This window comes from Benincasa hispida, chromosome 9, assembly GCF_027475165.1.
Source record: "Benincasa hispida cultivar pf3 chromosome 9, pf3_genome.v1.1, whole genome shotgun sequence".
In the NCBI taxonomy this organism is placed as follows: domain Eukaryota; kingdom Viridiplantae; phylum Streptophyta; class Magnoliopsida; order Cucurbitales; family Cucurbitaceae; genus Benincasa; species Benincasa hispida.
Window position 1 is genome coordinate 90,722,970 of NC_143486.1, and position 14,755 is coordinate 90,737,724.

General features: G+C 35.2%; 1 protein-coding gene and 1 pseudogene across 5 annotated transcripts; one reads left to right on the forward strand and one right to left on the reverse strand.

Moving 5' to 3' along the window:
- Positions 1–3,195: 3,195 nt before the first annotated feature.
- Positions 3,196–12,805, forward strand: LOC120085504 (protein MRG1-like). 4 transcript variants are annotated; one of them, XM_039041504.2, is made up of 10 exons: positions 3,196–3,756; positions 4,493–4,546; positions 4,675–4,688; positions 8,697–8,830; positions 9,908–9,945; positions 10,149–10,253; positions 10,351–10,430; positions 10,492–10,661; positions 10,753–10,837; positions 10,957–12,805. In XM_039041504.2, exons 1-10 carry the CDS (start codon positions 3,586–3,588, stop codon positions 11,042–11,044), a joined length of 939 nt encoding a protein of 312 aa, XP_038897432.1. In that variant the 5' UTR covers positions 3,196–3,585; the 3' UTR covers positions 11,045–12,805. The 4 variants fall into 4 exon arrangements, with proteins under 4 accessions (XP_038897432.1, XP_038897434.1, XP_038897436.1 ...); XM_039041506.2 differs by having other exon boundaries at positions 10,753–10,819; XM_039041507.2 differs by lacking the exon at positions 4,493–4,546 and having other exon boundaries at positions 3,243–3,756.
- LOC120085505 (transcription factor MYB44 pseudogene) lies at positions 11,641–12,752 on the reverse strand (annotated as a pseudogene). Its single transcript, XR_016532481.1, has one exon. The product of XR_016532481.1 is annotated as a transcription factor MYB44 pseudogene (transcript).
- Positions 12,806–14,755: the final 1,950 nt, after the last annotated feature.

Sequence of the window (14,755 nt, forward strand, 5' to 3'; positions counted from 1 at the left end):
ATAGAATGTGGAATCCAGTCACAATTCTTTCAGGAAGAAAAACAAAACTCGTTTTAGACATGATTTGGTTGAAAGATGAGCTATGCTCAGTTGTCTAAATTGTTTTAGGAATATACAGTAGCGACTGTTTTGAACATCATTCCGTTAAAGTTTTTTTTTCCTAAAACTCCATACGAGATGTGAAGAGGTCATAAAATCTGTTTATGAAAAGCAAAGGTTGTTTACATATTTCAGAATTTGGGAAAGACCAGCACATGTGTTAATGTCAAACCCTAAGGAATAGGAACATCGTTAAAAACAGTATGCCTATTTGTAGGCTACCCAAGAACAAGTATACTTCTTCAACCCATGTTACTTTACTTGAAGAAGTATACATGAGAGATCATAAATTATATATCAAGTTTCCATAATAGTTATAGAAAATCAACAAAAGTTATTGATTAGGCTGACCCTAAAACAAGAGTTGTTAAGACTAGTCAGATGCATCTTTCTCAAAGAGTACTAGGATAAGGTATCTCTCCTTTATCAATCTACTACAGATCATTTAGGTTATTACTTAAGACATGATCTGCTTGTATGTCTCACATACATGCTTAAGTTACATGAAATAACCACGGATTTTAGTTTATTGGATTTGAGTAAATGCAAATAAAATAACATTTATTTTATTAGTAACAACGTGTACAAAATGTTTACAAACTACGAGACAACGGAAGAATTAGGACACCAATCCCAACAATAAGTTGAAAAAAGATTAAAAAAATAAAAACAAATAAATAAAATGATATTTGAAAAAGATTGGTTTAGTTTTGATATTTGAAAAAAATAACAATATGATTTGATGATTTAAAACAGGGGAGATATTTTAGGAGAAAATAAAGATGAATGATAAAAGAAACGTGCAAAGAAAAAAATAATTACACGGTAATTCAGATGAGGGTTTTGTAGTCATAAAAGGTCTTGGCGATACTTTCGATGAGATATTTACGTGACCTACAAATACATTGTAATTAGTCTCCAAACTACCCAAAATTTTGTAACAATACTTATTTTTGTTCCAGACTCAAAATATCAATTTAAAAAGTGAGCATGGATAGATAAAAACTTTATCTAAATAACTGTATTCATGAAGAAAGAAATTGATTTAGATTTGAGTTTGAAAATCCCATTTAAAAAGCGACAATTGAAATTACCAACTAATTATGATATGGTGTTGATGTCAATCATGGAGATTTTATGAACAGAAGAGAAACAAACAATATTCGATGATGGTACATCATTCCTTAACTGAATCTGTAAAGGTGGGTTTAAGACCCCCAAAGCAAATTGGTTAATACCAATACCGTCCATATGCTTGGCCTACCTTTTCACAATGGCTCGATAGGAATCACTTTGGAAAGAAAATACTTTGTGACTTGAACTCTTGGACGATGGTCAATTAAATTGAGCCTTTCATCTATGCAATAGTGAATTTGATCGATTAAATCAAGCCTCCAAAGTAGACTTGTTATCAATTGAGAACAAAAAATAAAATCAGTAAAAAAAAGATAAAAATTGAAAAAGATATGTACGAAGAAACATAAACTTCACTAAACCAAAAGTCATGAAAGTGGTTATTTTCATCCCATTTACCATCGAACAGAACTCTTAATCATTGAACAGTCATAACAACTAGATTTACATGTTGTATTCTAATATTTTATGTTTGAAATAAAAGGATAATAAATATAACGTTTAAAATAATTTAAAACACGTGAATCGTGGTTAAGACTATTAGAAAGTATAATAAAAATAACAAATCTTAGTTACTACAATTAATATAATATGATATTTTAAGTTTCAAAACAATATTGAAAAATTTGTTGATGTACATAATTTGAAAATTCAAAACAACTATTACATATGATTCGAAAATTCAAAATAACTATTAAATCGCGAGATTTATGACAAATTATCCATTTGAAATGATGATGTAAGTTGATGTTGAAAGTCTGTTGGGATATATAGTTGAACAATTAATTACAGACTCATTAATAAAAGTATCAAATTAATTATACTGCAATTAAAAAGGACAATGATCACCTTTTAGGATTTTAAAAAATTAGACTCACGTGACATTCATGCATTTTGCTATAATTCAAAAGTGATCCAAAGTGATCCAAAGTGATCCCATTTTTTGCTATTTTTCCAAATGATACCTCCACTTAAGCCTCATAGCACCTGAGACTCCTCCTTTTCCTTTTCAGACGTGAGAACCAGATGTTCTTCAACTAAAAAATATCGTAAAATGGATTAATATAATTAAACATAATTTAATGATTTAGAAATATATGTTTCTCCTTTAAAAGATTGATATTCCATTCTTCACCACTTGTAAAGGTAACATTCTAAAAATAATAATCTATCATTCACAACTATTTATAATATAATTTAAACTAATTCTATATTTGTATCATGTACTTCAGATTTAACTTTTGTTTGAATTGTTAAAAAAACAACATATCCTTAAAATATCTATGGGCTTCAAAGACAAATAATGAACTTTTCTTACTGTTTAGATGCATAATACATGATACAACTTTAGAAGCACAGTTCAATATCCTACATAAATTCATCTTTTGCTTAAATTTTTCTATAGAGTTGGTTAAGATGTTTTTGCAAGTATAACAAAAGATAAAGGTGAAGATTCATTCACTCAATCTAAGTAGTACAATATGAATAATAATTTTAATTTTATAGATGAAACTAATTTAATTTCAGATATGCCTATAAATGATGATCTCTCTCGTAGTTGACATCTATACAAATTTTTATGATTCTAAAACAAAAAATAGAGAATGCATAAAGCATGAGAAATCTTTTTTTTAATCAATAAACGGAGATAATGTTATGCTAGTACTAAAATTAATATAGTTGATTGTGATGTACTCTTCCTTAGAAGTGGGTCTTGAATCACCCAACCTAATGTCTCAAAGGATTTCGGATAGCATCAAAATTCAACTTGCAAGTATACACCACATTTTATTGATATTTCCATCAAAATTTTCGTAAAATGAAGATTTCTAGAATATCTTTCGGATTGAAACAACTTGCTCCTAACATTAAATACATTATTAAAAAATATATCACAACAACACAATAAATGAACATGAATGTAACACTAGTATTAAAAAGTGTTCCATCGAGAATGAACTTAGCTCATGTACTCCTTTGAAAGAAAGGTTGGAAAACAAAGGCAATGGTTTCTTGTTAAATCAGTAAAGTTTTGGCACTACGTCGTCTCTGTAGAAACGTATAGTATTGTTAAGTAGAGACGGTCCAATTCCATTTGGAGGAGTTATTTTGTTTTCCAATTATTCGCTACAGGTACAAAGAGTCGACGACTCCCGGCCCCAATGGTACATACCAACACAGACTGAGAAAACCCCCAATTACTACTGCATTTGCGTTTGGTTGCGATCAAAACCCCAATTGGAGTCCATTGCCTTCTTGTTTCTCACAGTTCCACACACCATTCTCCCATAACCGAAGCCCGAGCCCAACACGATTCTCAACTCCCATTGATTGAACAAACTAGCTATCCGAATGGGAAGCCCTGAGAATCGGGTTGCTTCCGACTCCGCCGATACCACATCCAAGAATGATTCTGAAGACGACGACGACAATGGAGTTCAAGCCCCGCCTTCCCGTCCTTGTCCTTTCTCAGAAGGAGAGAAGGTCCTCGCTTTTCATAGCTTCGTCATATATGAAGCTAAGGTTCGACCTCTTTTCCCTCTTATCTTTCACTCCTCCTTCTTGCATCCTTCACTTGATTTCTCCAGTTCCTGAACATTACGGTATGGGGGAATGTCTAATTCATTTCTTTTTCCTGCTTCTTCTCTACTTCTCTTTTCTTTTTCCTTTTCTTGTTTCGCTAAAATTTCAAGCTGATAAATGCTTCTGTAATTTAGTGGAAGAAGTAGATAGATTTTTAGTTGCTTCAAAATCTTGTTGAACACGATAGTCTCAAGAATGGATGATCACAATGTGAGGAAGTATATTGAGTTGCCAGCTAAGTAGAAGAAATTAGCAAGAATTAATTTCGAACCACTTAATTCACACTTGTGTAATAATCAGCCCTCAATTTTTGCATTTCGATTTTGGTGGTCTAGAACCTCAACTTTGAAACAGTACTTCAATCCTTTTTTTTCTTTTTCTTTTTTTAATATGCAATATGACGGTTCGTTAATTGTGAAGAACAAGAACTGATACTCATCTTGAATACTTGACCTCGTAATCTTCCTGATGAAGCACCTGAACAATTAAGAAATTATACGATGAAGGATTGAATTCAGGATACTTCTAATGATTGGGGGCTCATAGTGTGATCCAAATTTGGATTGGGATGTTATAAAGTCTTTGTAGGTGCATCTAGTCAATTAGTTACTACTGTGAAACCTATAGAATTTAGCTTATTTGTCTTCTTACTTTCTAGGTGCCATTTTTGTTATAGGTACTGAAAACAGAATATCAGTTGAAAGAATGGAGATGTTATGTTCATTACCTTGTAAGTAGAATATGCTTGTCCCTGTGTATTATGTGTGTGCTTGTGTGTGCGTCTCTCTCTTCTCTCTCTTGTGGGGAAGGGTATCGTGCATGAGGGACTATCTTGAGACCATGTTCTTTGTTTTGCAGGGATGGAGCAAAACGTGAGTGAGTCCTCCTTTTGTCTTAATGACAGAGACTGTTCCCATACTAATCTGATGGTTTTTAAAACAGTATGCTGGTTCTAGGCCTATTGTTTTCTTTATACATGTTGTTGCACGACCAGTCTCCTCTTCTTGTTCACACCTGCCCCTCCCAATCTATTGCTTAAATACTTGTTAGATTTTTATATACATGGAAAGAAACTGATGTAAACCAAAACTCTAATTTTGAACCAATATCAATTCCCTCCTCAAATGAGAGAGAGGTGCTTTATTTATAGGGAAAATGCTTACACGTATGCTGAATAACAGCTAACTAACATGTAACTAACAAACTAACTCTTATTCTAACTTGCTTACAAATGCTTCTCAATACACCATATTCCACCCCCTAAAATCTGACTCAACCCCGAGGATGACAATTAGGATGCCAATTGGTAGTCATGGGGGAAAATAAGGTTTGAGATTGACAACATTGAATATTGGATTAATATGTAGATCATAAGGTAACTCAATGCGGTAACTTGGTTTGGCCATCAGTCTGCGAATGAGAAGTAGGGCTTAAATATAGTCTTCCACTCATCCCTCGACCTCATTCAAATCTGGTGGTATTCACTCTTCAAGTCCTCATTTGAAAAAATCAAGGCTCCTCTAAATTGATGAAATAAATCACCTATTCTAGGGATTGGAAGCTATACTTCATTGTAATCCGGTTGATAGATCTATTATCAACGTACATCCTCCAACTACCATCTTTTTTAAGGGAAAGTAGAGTTGGCACCGCACATGTGCTAAGGCTTGGTTGAATATGCCCCCTTTTCAATAATTCTTCAATATGTTGGTGGAAGATCTCATACTCCTTAAGACTCATCCTATCGTGAGGAAGATGAGGGATTGTAGCACCCGAAATCAAGTCAATATGGTGTTGAATGTCTTCACTGTTTTTTGTATTTTTTGTCTTTTCAACAACTACATGACCCAGTATATCAGTCTCTCTCTCTTTAACAAACATTTTGCAATGTATTTGAGAATTAAAATCTCCTTTGGGAGCAATCGGCACCGTTGAAGAACACAAGACACCCTATCACCTTCATCCGTGTCAATATAATTGGCTTCTTCTTTATTATCTTCACTGTATCCAGCCACAAATCCTCTTCTTCATCCACGAACGCTGATGTTTTTTGTTGGGGACACTCATTAGACAAGTGCCCCACTTGGCCACATCTCAAGCATTTTCCCAATGTAGGCCAATTATAAGGATTTTGAACATTCTGCTTGTAGACAACCTCTATTTCCTTCTCACCAACCTCTTCTTGTTTTCTTTATCCTTTTCCTTGGATGAAATTGGTGGAATAGGATGGTCCAAGGTACTGTTTGCTCTTCTACTTATAGAAGCATCCCAAGGAGCTTTTCTTGAAGTTTTCTTGGAGCATAAATCATTCAAGCCCTATTGTTGAATGATTCAGCATAACAAATTGCATCATCCAAAAAATGAAAGTGTTGCCTTCTCTTTGATGTCCACCCGTAAGTCACCAATGAATCTTGTAATTAGATGTTGTTCATTCTCCACTAAATTTGTTCTTGCTGCCAATCGGTGGAATTCTTCCACATAATCTGCCATTTGTCGAGGCCCTTGTCTACAGTTTTGGTATTGATTGTAAAGGGTCTGCTCATAATCTGGGGGAAGGAACCTTTGTTTCATCATCTGCTTCATTTTTTTCCATGTTTGAATTGGCCTCTTGCCTTGCCATTGCCAATTGATCCCACCAAGTGGAAGCTCTCCCTTTCAACTTGAAGGCTACCAAACGTACCTTTTTGTGATCCGACATATTCATATAATCGAAAAAATTCTCGGTGTTCTTGATCCAATCAAGGAATGTATCGATGCCACGCTTCCCATTGAAAGTCGGCAAGTCAATCTCCATTTTGTAATCATATGAGTCGTCTTTATCTCCACACCTCTCTTTTCGTCGCCTCCTTGGAGCATATAACTCTTCTTCTTGATCACACTCACTCGAAAAATCCCAATCTTGGAATTCTTGCTGCCGTTCTTGCCTATTCAAACGTCTTCTTGGATCTTCTTGGAGCTACCTATGCAATCTTGGAGCTTTTTCTTGATGAATTTCTATCTGGAATTGGAAATTTCTTGGCTTTCCAGCACCATGCTCTCCTCTTTTTCCCCATTCTTGCACGAATGGTTGAGTGTTCTCCTGATTTTGAGGTGCTGCTGCCAAACTCTCAACCCTATGAGTGATTGTTTCCATACTTTCTTGAATGCTAGTCATTGTTCCATGAATTCCCTCCAAAGAGTTCTCAATGGACAACAAGCATCGTGTTGTAGTTCTTGGAGAGAGAGTGGGGGTTTCTTCCACCTCTTAATCTTGCCACAGGTTGTCTCCTCTTCTCGGGTGGATAGCCCTTCTTCTCGCCATCAGCCTGGGTTGTTGGAGTGCTTTGATACCAATTTGGTGTAAACCAAAACTCTAATTTTGAATCAATATTAATTCTCTCCTCAAATCAGAGAGAGATGCTTTATTTATAGGGAAAATACTTACACATTTGCTGAATAAGAGCTAACTAACATGTAACTAACTATTTTTAAACTTTATTAAACTAACTCTTATTCTAACTTGCTTACAAATGCTTCTCAATACATCAGAAACTGTATATATACCTAGATTATTTTCTTTTCAGTTTATAGATCCATTGTCCTTTATGTGTTTTTTTGCTTCTTATTGCTTGGCATCCACCTAAATATACTTGGCTTTTGGTCTGTTGGTTCTACTTCTATTTAGACGTAGATTAGAGGATGCCTCAATCTTGCTTGGAAGAATTTCATATAATTCGGTGCTGAAACTTCTTTAACGTTCGTGTAGAGATCAATGTGAATGCAGATGGGTAAACGATTCTGCATAATTGTTGATTTTGTTTATCTTTTGACCTTGGAAAATACAGATACTTGAAGAAGAAAAAGGCATCCGAGCTTTCGATTATTCGCATAAACCGTCAGCATGCATGCTTTTTTTTTTTTTTGGTTGATTTCAGGGTTTTGATATTACATACTTATTGTACTTATTCATTGACTAGAAGCCTGTTATTGAGAAAGCAAAACTACCATGGTTGATAAGAAATCAACTCAAAGAAGCTTAGGAGCTTATGACAGTTTGTTCAATGGCCTGTGATAATAATAAATAAATAAAAAGTAGTACAGTAACCAAAGAACGAAGGAAGTCCCAAGGAAAAACTTCACTGAGCCTGATCCCAGATAACACAAACCTCATAGATTTTGTGTAACTTGCATCCCATCCCTCCCCCAACCAAAACCTTAAGGAATGACAGGATTACCGTTAAGTCTACACCAACATTCGCACAAATGTGACATTTTTAAAGAAAACTACATTGAAAATTCTAGGAATGAACAAATCATGATGGCCTTTTGATGACCTATGAATCGTTCCAGAAGATGGTATTCAGGTCACACTTTATTCTGATTGAAAGGGACTGGTCACAAAAGTGTTTTACAATGAACCCCAAACTTCGAGGCTCTAGTACCTTTTATCCTATGACTATTGCAGAAAATAACCCCACAGTAGCGCCTGCTTAAGTGATCTGTGACTAGTTACTGTTCCTACCAGCTGCAGCTACCAAAGTTTCCTGGAACAATTCTTAGGATCGATTTATTACATTGCTTCGATACCTTTGGGGACATAACTTGAAGACATCCTGTGAGAAGCCTTCTCTGACCTTCACAGTCAAAACAAAAGGAGAAAAGGAATACCTTATCCTCGCAACCTCACTGTCTGTGGTATTACTCCAATATTTATGTGTTCTGCAATCTTTTATCGAAGCTTTGCTATTTTTACTCATCATTTAGATTTGTAGTGCAAAGAACATGGAAGTTTTTTAGGTATAAATATATGAAAATGTTGGACTTCCCTGATTGTGCATGCTTTTACTTTACTACTCTACTTCCGCTCACAGATATTCTATTTCCTTTATTTTATGCAACAGTTGGGATGAATGGGTAGGACTTGATCGATTACTGAAGTTTACTGAAGAGAATGTACAGAAACAGCAGGAACTCAATGAGAAGAGGGGGACCGAGAAGAAGGCATCTCGAGCATCTCAGATTAAGCCCAAGAATGGTAATAGTTGGTTTGTTTAATTAACTCGTTGCTGCATATTACTTGAACTTAAGTGTAGGCTATTGTTAGCCTTCAATTTAGGATATCAGAACTACAAACAGTGTATTGATGAAAATAGAATTTTATTCAACCATTTCAAATTTTCTGGGTGTTTGGCTTTTCAGCTCATCAGAACACATGTACTTTATAGTCATACGTTAAGCCTGGACATGTAGTTTATGTGGTTAGAAGGGAACACTTGGATTTTTAATTAAAGAGAACAGTGGGATGGAATGGTCTAAGTTCTACTCTTCAAGTTTTCCCCTACTCTATCGACGTCTCGAAGTACTTTTGCCATTAAATTCAATCAGGATGCATTTTTTGAAAATTCCACATGGGTATGTAGGTTTCCAAATGAATAAAAGTTTATTTCTCAGAAAGAGAGGGAGGGAGGGAGGGAGAACATCAGAACTTGTGAAATAATTTGGCGTTATAGAATTAGTAAGGAGTGCTAGTTTATGCATGCTAAGATTATTGAACCATAATAAGCGTCAAGTTAAAAGAATGTTCTGGAAGATGACAACCTAATGTCTGATGATATCTTGGCATCTATGTATCACGGTTAGTTCAAGTATCAGTCCAACCAAGGTGAAGCAATAGCTTCAGATGATCGTGATGTTATTGGAAAGGACATTTATACAATGAGGGGTGAAGCATTTAGGATCTTAAGAGGAAAAGTTCCTTTCTATTTTCAACTTATTGACCTGGATATTCTAGACTTCTAGTTCGTGTATGTGCTATATTTAGTTGTCCGAATTCCTTACATTCAGGGAATATGAAAACTTTGGATATCAGGTTTAGATTAAAAAAATTGCCTAATCTCCTTTAACCCTTTATAGCATTCTACCATAAACTGTCCTGATAGATTGAACAATACGATATTGAAGTGTAAGCTTCGGTTATATTTTTCAGTAATTTATTTAAGAAACATTCGCCAACTATTCTGAAGGATGACATGAAGCATCATGTTTCCTGTGAGAAATATTTATACTAGTTCTTGGTTTAATCTGTTAATGCAAATTATAAATTTATGTGCAGTGACAAAAGGGAGGAAGCGAAAGAATGATGCTAGTAAGGTATGCCAAAGTTAAATGTTGCCAATGGCCCTTTAAAGTTACTGAACGCCCTCGCCTTTCCACTCCCCCACCCTTGAATTATTTCGTCCATGCTTGTAATTTATAATTATGTACTATGTACAGTATTTTATCTGGTACTTGGCATCAGCCTTTCGCAGGTTATCGTTACTTTTAAACTTAGCATCTCGTTCGTTTACTGGCAGGATAAGAGTGCCATGAATGTTGAAAAGCTTGTGAGCATACAGATTCCAGTTAAGCTAAAGAAGCAACTAGTTGATGACAGTGAGTTTGTCACGCATCTTGGGAAGGTAATGATATCTGCCTTGGTATTTTGATAACCATTACTTCCATTGGATCTAAAGATCTAGTAATTTGGGGTTTATTAATTTTTTGTTCGCACTGCAGCTGGTAAAGCTTCCACGCACACCTAATGTAGAAGATATAATGAAGAAATATCTTGAATACAGGCTGAAGAAGGATGTAACGTAAGTATGTTATCTGTTACACCCTGTTCTTCATCTTCTTAACAATGCTATACGATAACAGGAAAGATGAATCAGTTGGAGAGATTGTGAAGGGGCTGATTTGTTACTTTGATAAAGCACTACCCGCAATGCTTCTATACAAAAGCGAACGCCAACAATATGAGGAATTGATGATCAATGATGTCTCCCCTTCTTCCATTTATGGTGCCGAACACCTTCTTCGTCTATTTGGTAATACTGATTGTTTCCCTTGTTCTAACTAATGGTCAAGTTAGAGAGTGACCCTTTTGAAAATGGTATGCGTTGTTTTCATTCATTGCAGTTAGGTTGCCCGAGTTATTGTCTCAAGCCAATATTGAAGAGGAGACTTTGATGGAACTGCAACAGAAGTTAGTTGACTTGCTCAAGTATTTATTCCTCTTCTTACCACTGTTTCTTTGAGACATTTATCGTGGGTTTCCGTGTTGAAAATTTGAACGAAATGTGGGGTGACGGGTCTTGTTTTGATATGTTTGTTTTGTTGCAGGTTTTTAAGGAAGAATCAGAATGCATTTTTCTTGTCATCGTACCACGTGCCTGAGAATATGGAAACAAGTACAAACAATGCCCGATGACTAATACATGCAATCTCTCAATATCAATTTAGCTTATTCAAGCCATTACTCCATTGTGCCTTTTCATATCACTGTACATATTTCTAATATCGTCTGAACTTCAATGCGAACGATCATAAACGTTAGCTAGCCCTTTATATCAAAATTCCAGCACTTTTTACTTTTTTTTGTTTCCGAGTCTGTTTTTCTTTGGATCTATCTCTAATCTTCGAGTTCGTACATCCCCCCTTTTGCTTTAATAATTTCGTGTGAGAGTTTGTGTCTTCGTGAGTTGATCTGAAAACTGTACACCACAATCCACATTTCCAAATTCCAAGTGGTTGCTCAACTATTATATACTTGCTATTTTGTTTTGTTCTTGAACCATTTATCTACAAAGCCATTTTTTTATTATTCAATTCTTGTCCACCCACCACAGTTCCCACTTGTCTTTTCTTGGATTTTCGTCATTCTGTTCTGCATCTCGAAACACTCTCTCCTTTCTAAAAAGATGCAAATCCAAAATTTTCAAATATATATATTTTTTTTGTACTTCTGGTTATTATTCTTACATATATGTTAATAAAATAAAAAATAAAAAAAAAAAGGAACAGGAATTTTGCATAAATTTGCTAAAAGATCACCATCTTGAACCCGATGATCTAGTTCTATAATTATACGATATATTTGAAGTTGTCTACGTTGTTCAACCCACAGCCCCCCAATTTTGTTGTTCTTCCTTCTGTACACTACCAAAATTTATTGCCATCTATTGTTTTTGGGGTGGGGAAAAGGAGAAAAGAAAAAGAAAAAAAAAATAATAATAAACAGACGAGGAGATCCTCCTTTTGAGTGATGGGCGCGGCGTTAAGACGATGACTTCTTTGTCATCTAATTTCTAATCGAGCTTCCTTATCCCAATCCGTTTTACGACTGCGTTTGTGATAGCCTCCGTCTGCAAACACAGACCATTTTGTTCGATCCCAGACATGTAGCTCTGCACTTCTTTTCTAATCATTTCTTGCATCACTCCCAAGAACTCAGCGCTGAAGAACTGCTTCTCAATCCCCATCTTGTTCCCACTCTGAACCACTACTGCCTGCTTGGGTTCCGACACGAGTTTGGGTACCTCACCGGCGTCTGATCCAGGCAGAGAGAGGGTGAGAGAGGTGGGAGGATCGATGGATGTGTCCATGGGCGGCTGATCTGATTGAGAAATGAGAGAAGCGGACGGAAAAGCCTTGCAGAGCTGCGAAGAAGACATTCCAGATAGACTAGAATCGCTCAAGTCAGAGCCAGATGGGCTACTGGGACTGAAATACAAAGGAGCACCAACACTGGCGGATCTCTTCAAAGGGTGGTCGTGTTCCGCGATGGAGGATGAACATTTACGCTTAAGAGTAGAGTTCCAGTGGTTTTTGATGGCGTTGTCGGTGCGACCATTAAGAAGACGAGCAATGGTAGCCCACTTGTTTCCAAATCTGGAGTGAGCCTGAATAATAGTGTCGTCTTCATCGGAAGTAAAGGGACGGTGCTCCACCTCAGGCGAAAGCTGATTACACCACCTAAGACGGCAGGACTTACCAGATCGACCGGGAATAGACTTGCTTATAAGAGACCAATTCCTAGGACCGTAGTTATGGACGAGGCGGCGGAGCAACTCATCCTCGTCGGGACTCCAAGGACCCTTAATCCGGTCGACAAGAATAGTATTGGAAGTGGTAGCCATAAATGAGAGGGATTAAGAGGAAGCGGAGGCGTAACCTCGGCCTGTTGCAAGAGGAAGAGGAGAAGGAAGGAAGAAGGAATTTATAAGAGAGTGACCGGTGATAGCCGTTTGTATTGTAGTTAGAAAGAGAGGAAAAGAAAGCAGTTACTAGGAAATGCATAATAACAGCTGTCGAAGGGACACGCGTCGTGCAACGGTGGCGAGATGAACACACGTATTATGAAGCTCTTTGTTTCGGATCCCTTTCAAAAACCGCCTTGCCTTTTCTTTTTTACAAATTAGTTAAAAGAAAACGGAATTAGGAATGGGTTAGATGAAGATTAAGCGTTGAAGAATGGAAGAGTAATGGAAGGGAAATTAAAGAAGAAAGAGAAGGGTGTATAGGGAAAAATAATACGGTTGGGAGTTGGATGGGAGCGGACGACTTTGACTGGGGAAGACAGCCTGTATGGCATTTACCAAACCCCTCCCCCCACCCCCAAAAAAAAAATAAGGGAAAATATTAGGGATATTTTACATCCGAAAAGGACGCACGGAAGTGGTGAGCTGGGTCGGGAAAACGACAAGAAAAATAAAATAAAATAAAAGAGAGCAGGAGAATCCGGGGAGGGAAGGAAGGGAAGGGGTAGTGCAATCATGTCAGTCCAGCCTGTAAACCGCGGCCTTTCCTAACTCACAATACAATAATACTTCATCCTTAAACCTTAACGCCCACTCCCACGTGCCTCTCACGCTCCCCCACATATCCCTATCCAAATTCAAATCCAATACCTTCTTTTCTTACTAAAACCATTTCAAAACACTACAATCTGTGTCAGATATTTACATCTATCAATTTCCTAAACAAACTATTTTTTTCTTTTATATATTCCGTTCAAATTTAAACCACCCTTTTACATGTATTTAATACCAAAATCTCATTATCTTTCCATTAACCAATATTCTAAAATTTCAAAGACAAATTATTTTTAATGCTTTTATCATTAAAAATAATTACCCTAACAAAATTTGTATAACTACTCTTTTGTAATATTATATAATTTATAATACATTACAAATAGAAAAATTATTTCAAATGATAAAACTGTTGAAAATATTTATAACATATAACAAAATTTTATAACTATTAATGATAGACCACTAATATTACCACCAATAAAAATCTATCAATATCTATCAGCGTCTATCATTGATAGTTCTAAAATTTTGTTATATCTTATAAATATCTTAATTTATTTTTTAAAAAACAACCCTACATAATATTCATTTTTATTTTTTTAAAAAAGAATTGTCTAAATATTTTTAATTTTGCATTTTAAATGTTAAAATTCAAAATTCAAAATAAATATATAATACAAACATAAAAATATTAGTTCGATCACAAGATTCAAAAACAATTTTCAAAAATCGAATCTAAATCGTCTCTCAAACACTGCTTAAACTCAAATCTAAAAATATAAAATAGAATTATATTGCCCACCAAAGAGACGTTACCATTGAGATCTTACATCCGAGATATAAAGACATTTTACTAAATTTATAGAATATCTATGAGTAGAATTTCATATTTATCGAACTGTCTTCAATAGTACAAATAAATAAATAAATAAAATAAAATAGAAAATCAATTATGTTAATTATGAAATTAAAAAAGAAGGTTGTGAATTGGGATATTTTGGAGGAGTATAAATTTTTCTTTCTATGAAAAAAAAAGAAAAAGAAAAGAAAAATAGAGAAGATGCACAAAAAAGATAGTTTAGGGGAAAAGTTTAATTAGTTATCCATGTTTTCCTTCACCGTATTTCCTTTATGAGATAATCGGGAGATTCGAGAATTCTTCAAAATTAGGGGTATTGTTTTAATAAAGGTTTTGTTTAATTTTTATGAACAAAAATTCATCAAATATTAATATGTTTTTACATAAATGAGCCCAACAAATTTGATAAACCTCAACATCACTGGCTTCACTCATTTGTAATACGTTTTATGAAAATACAATTCAT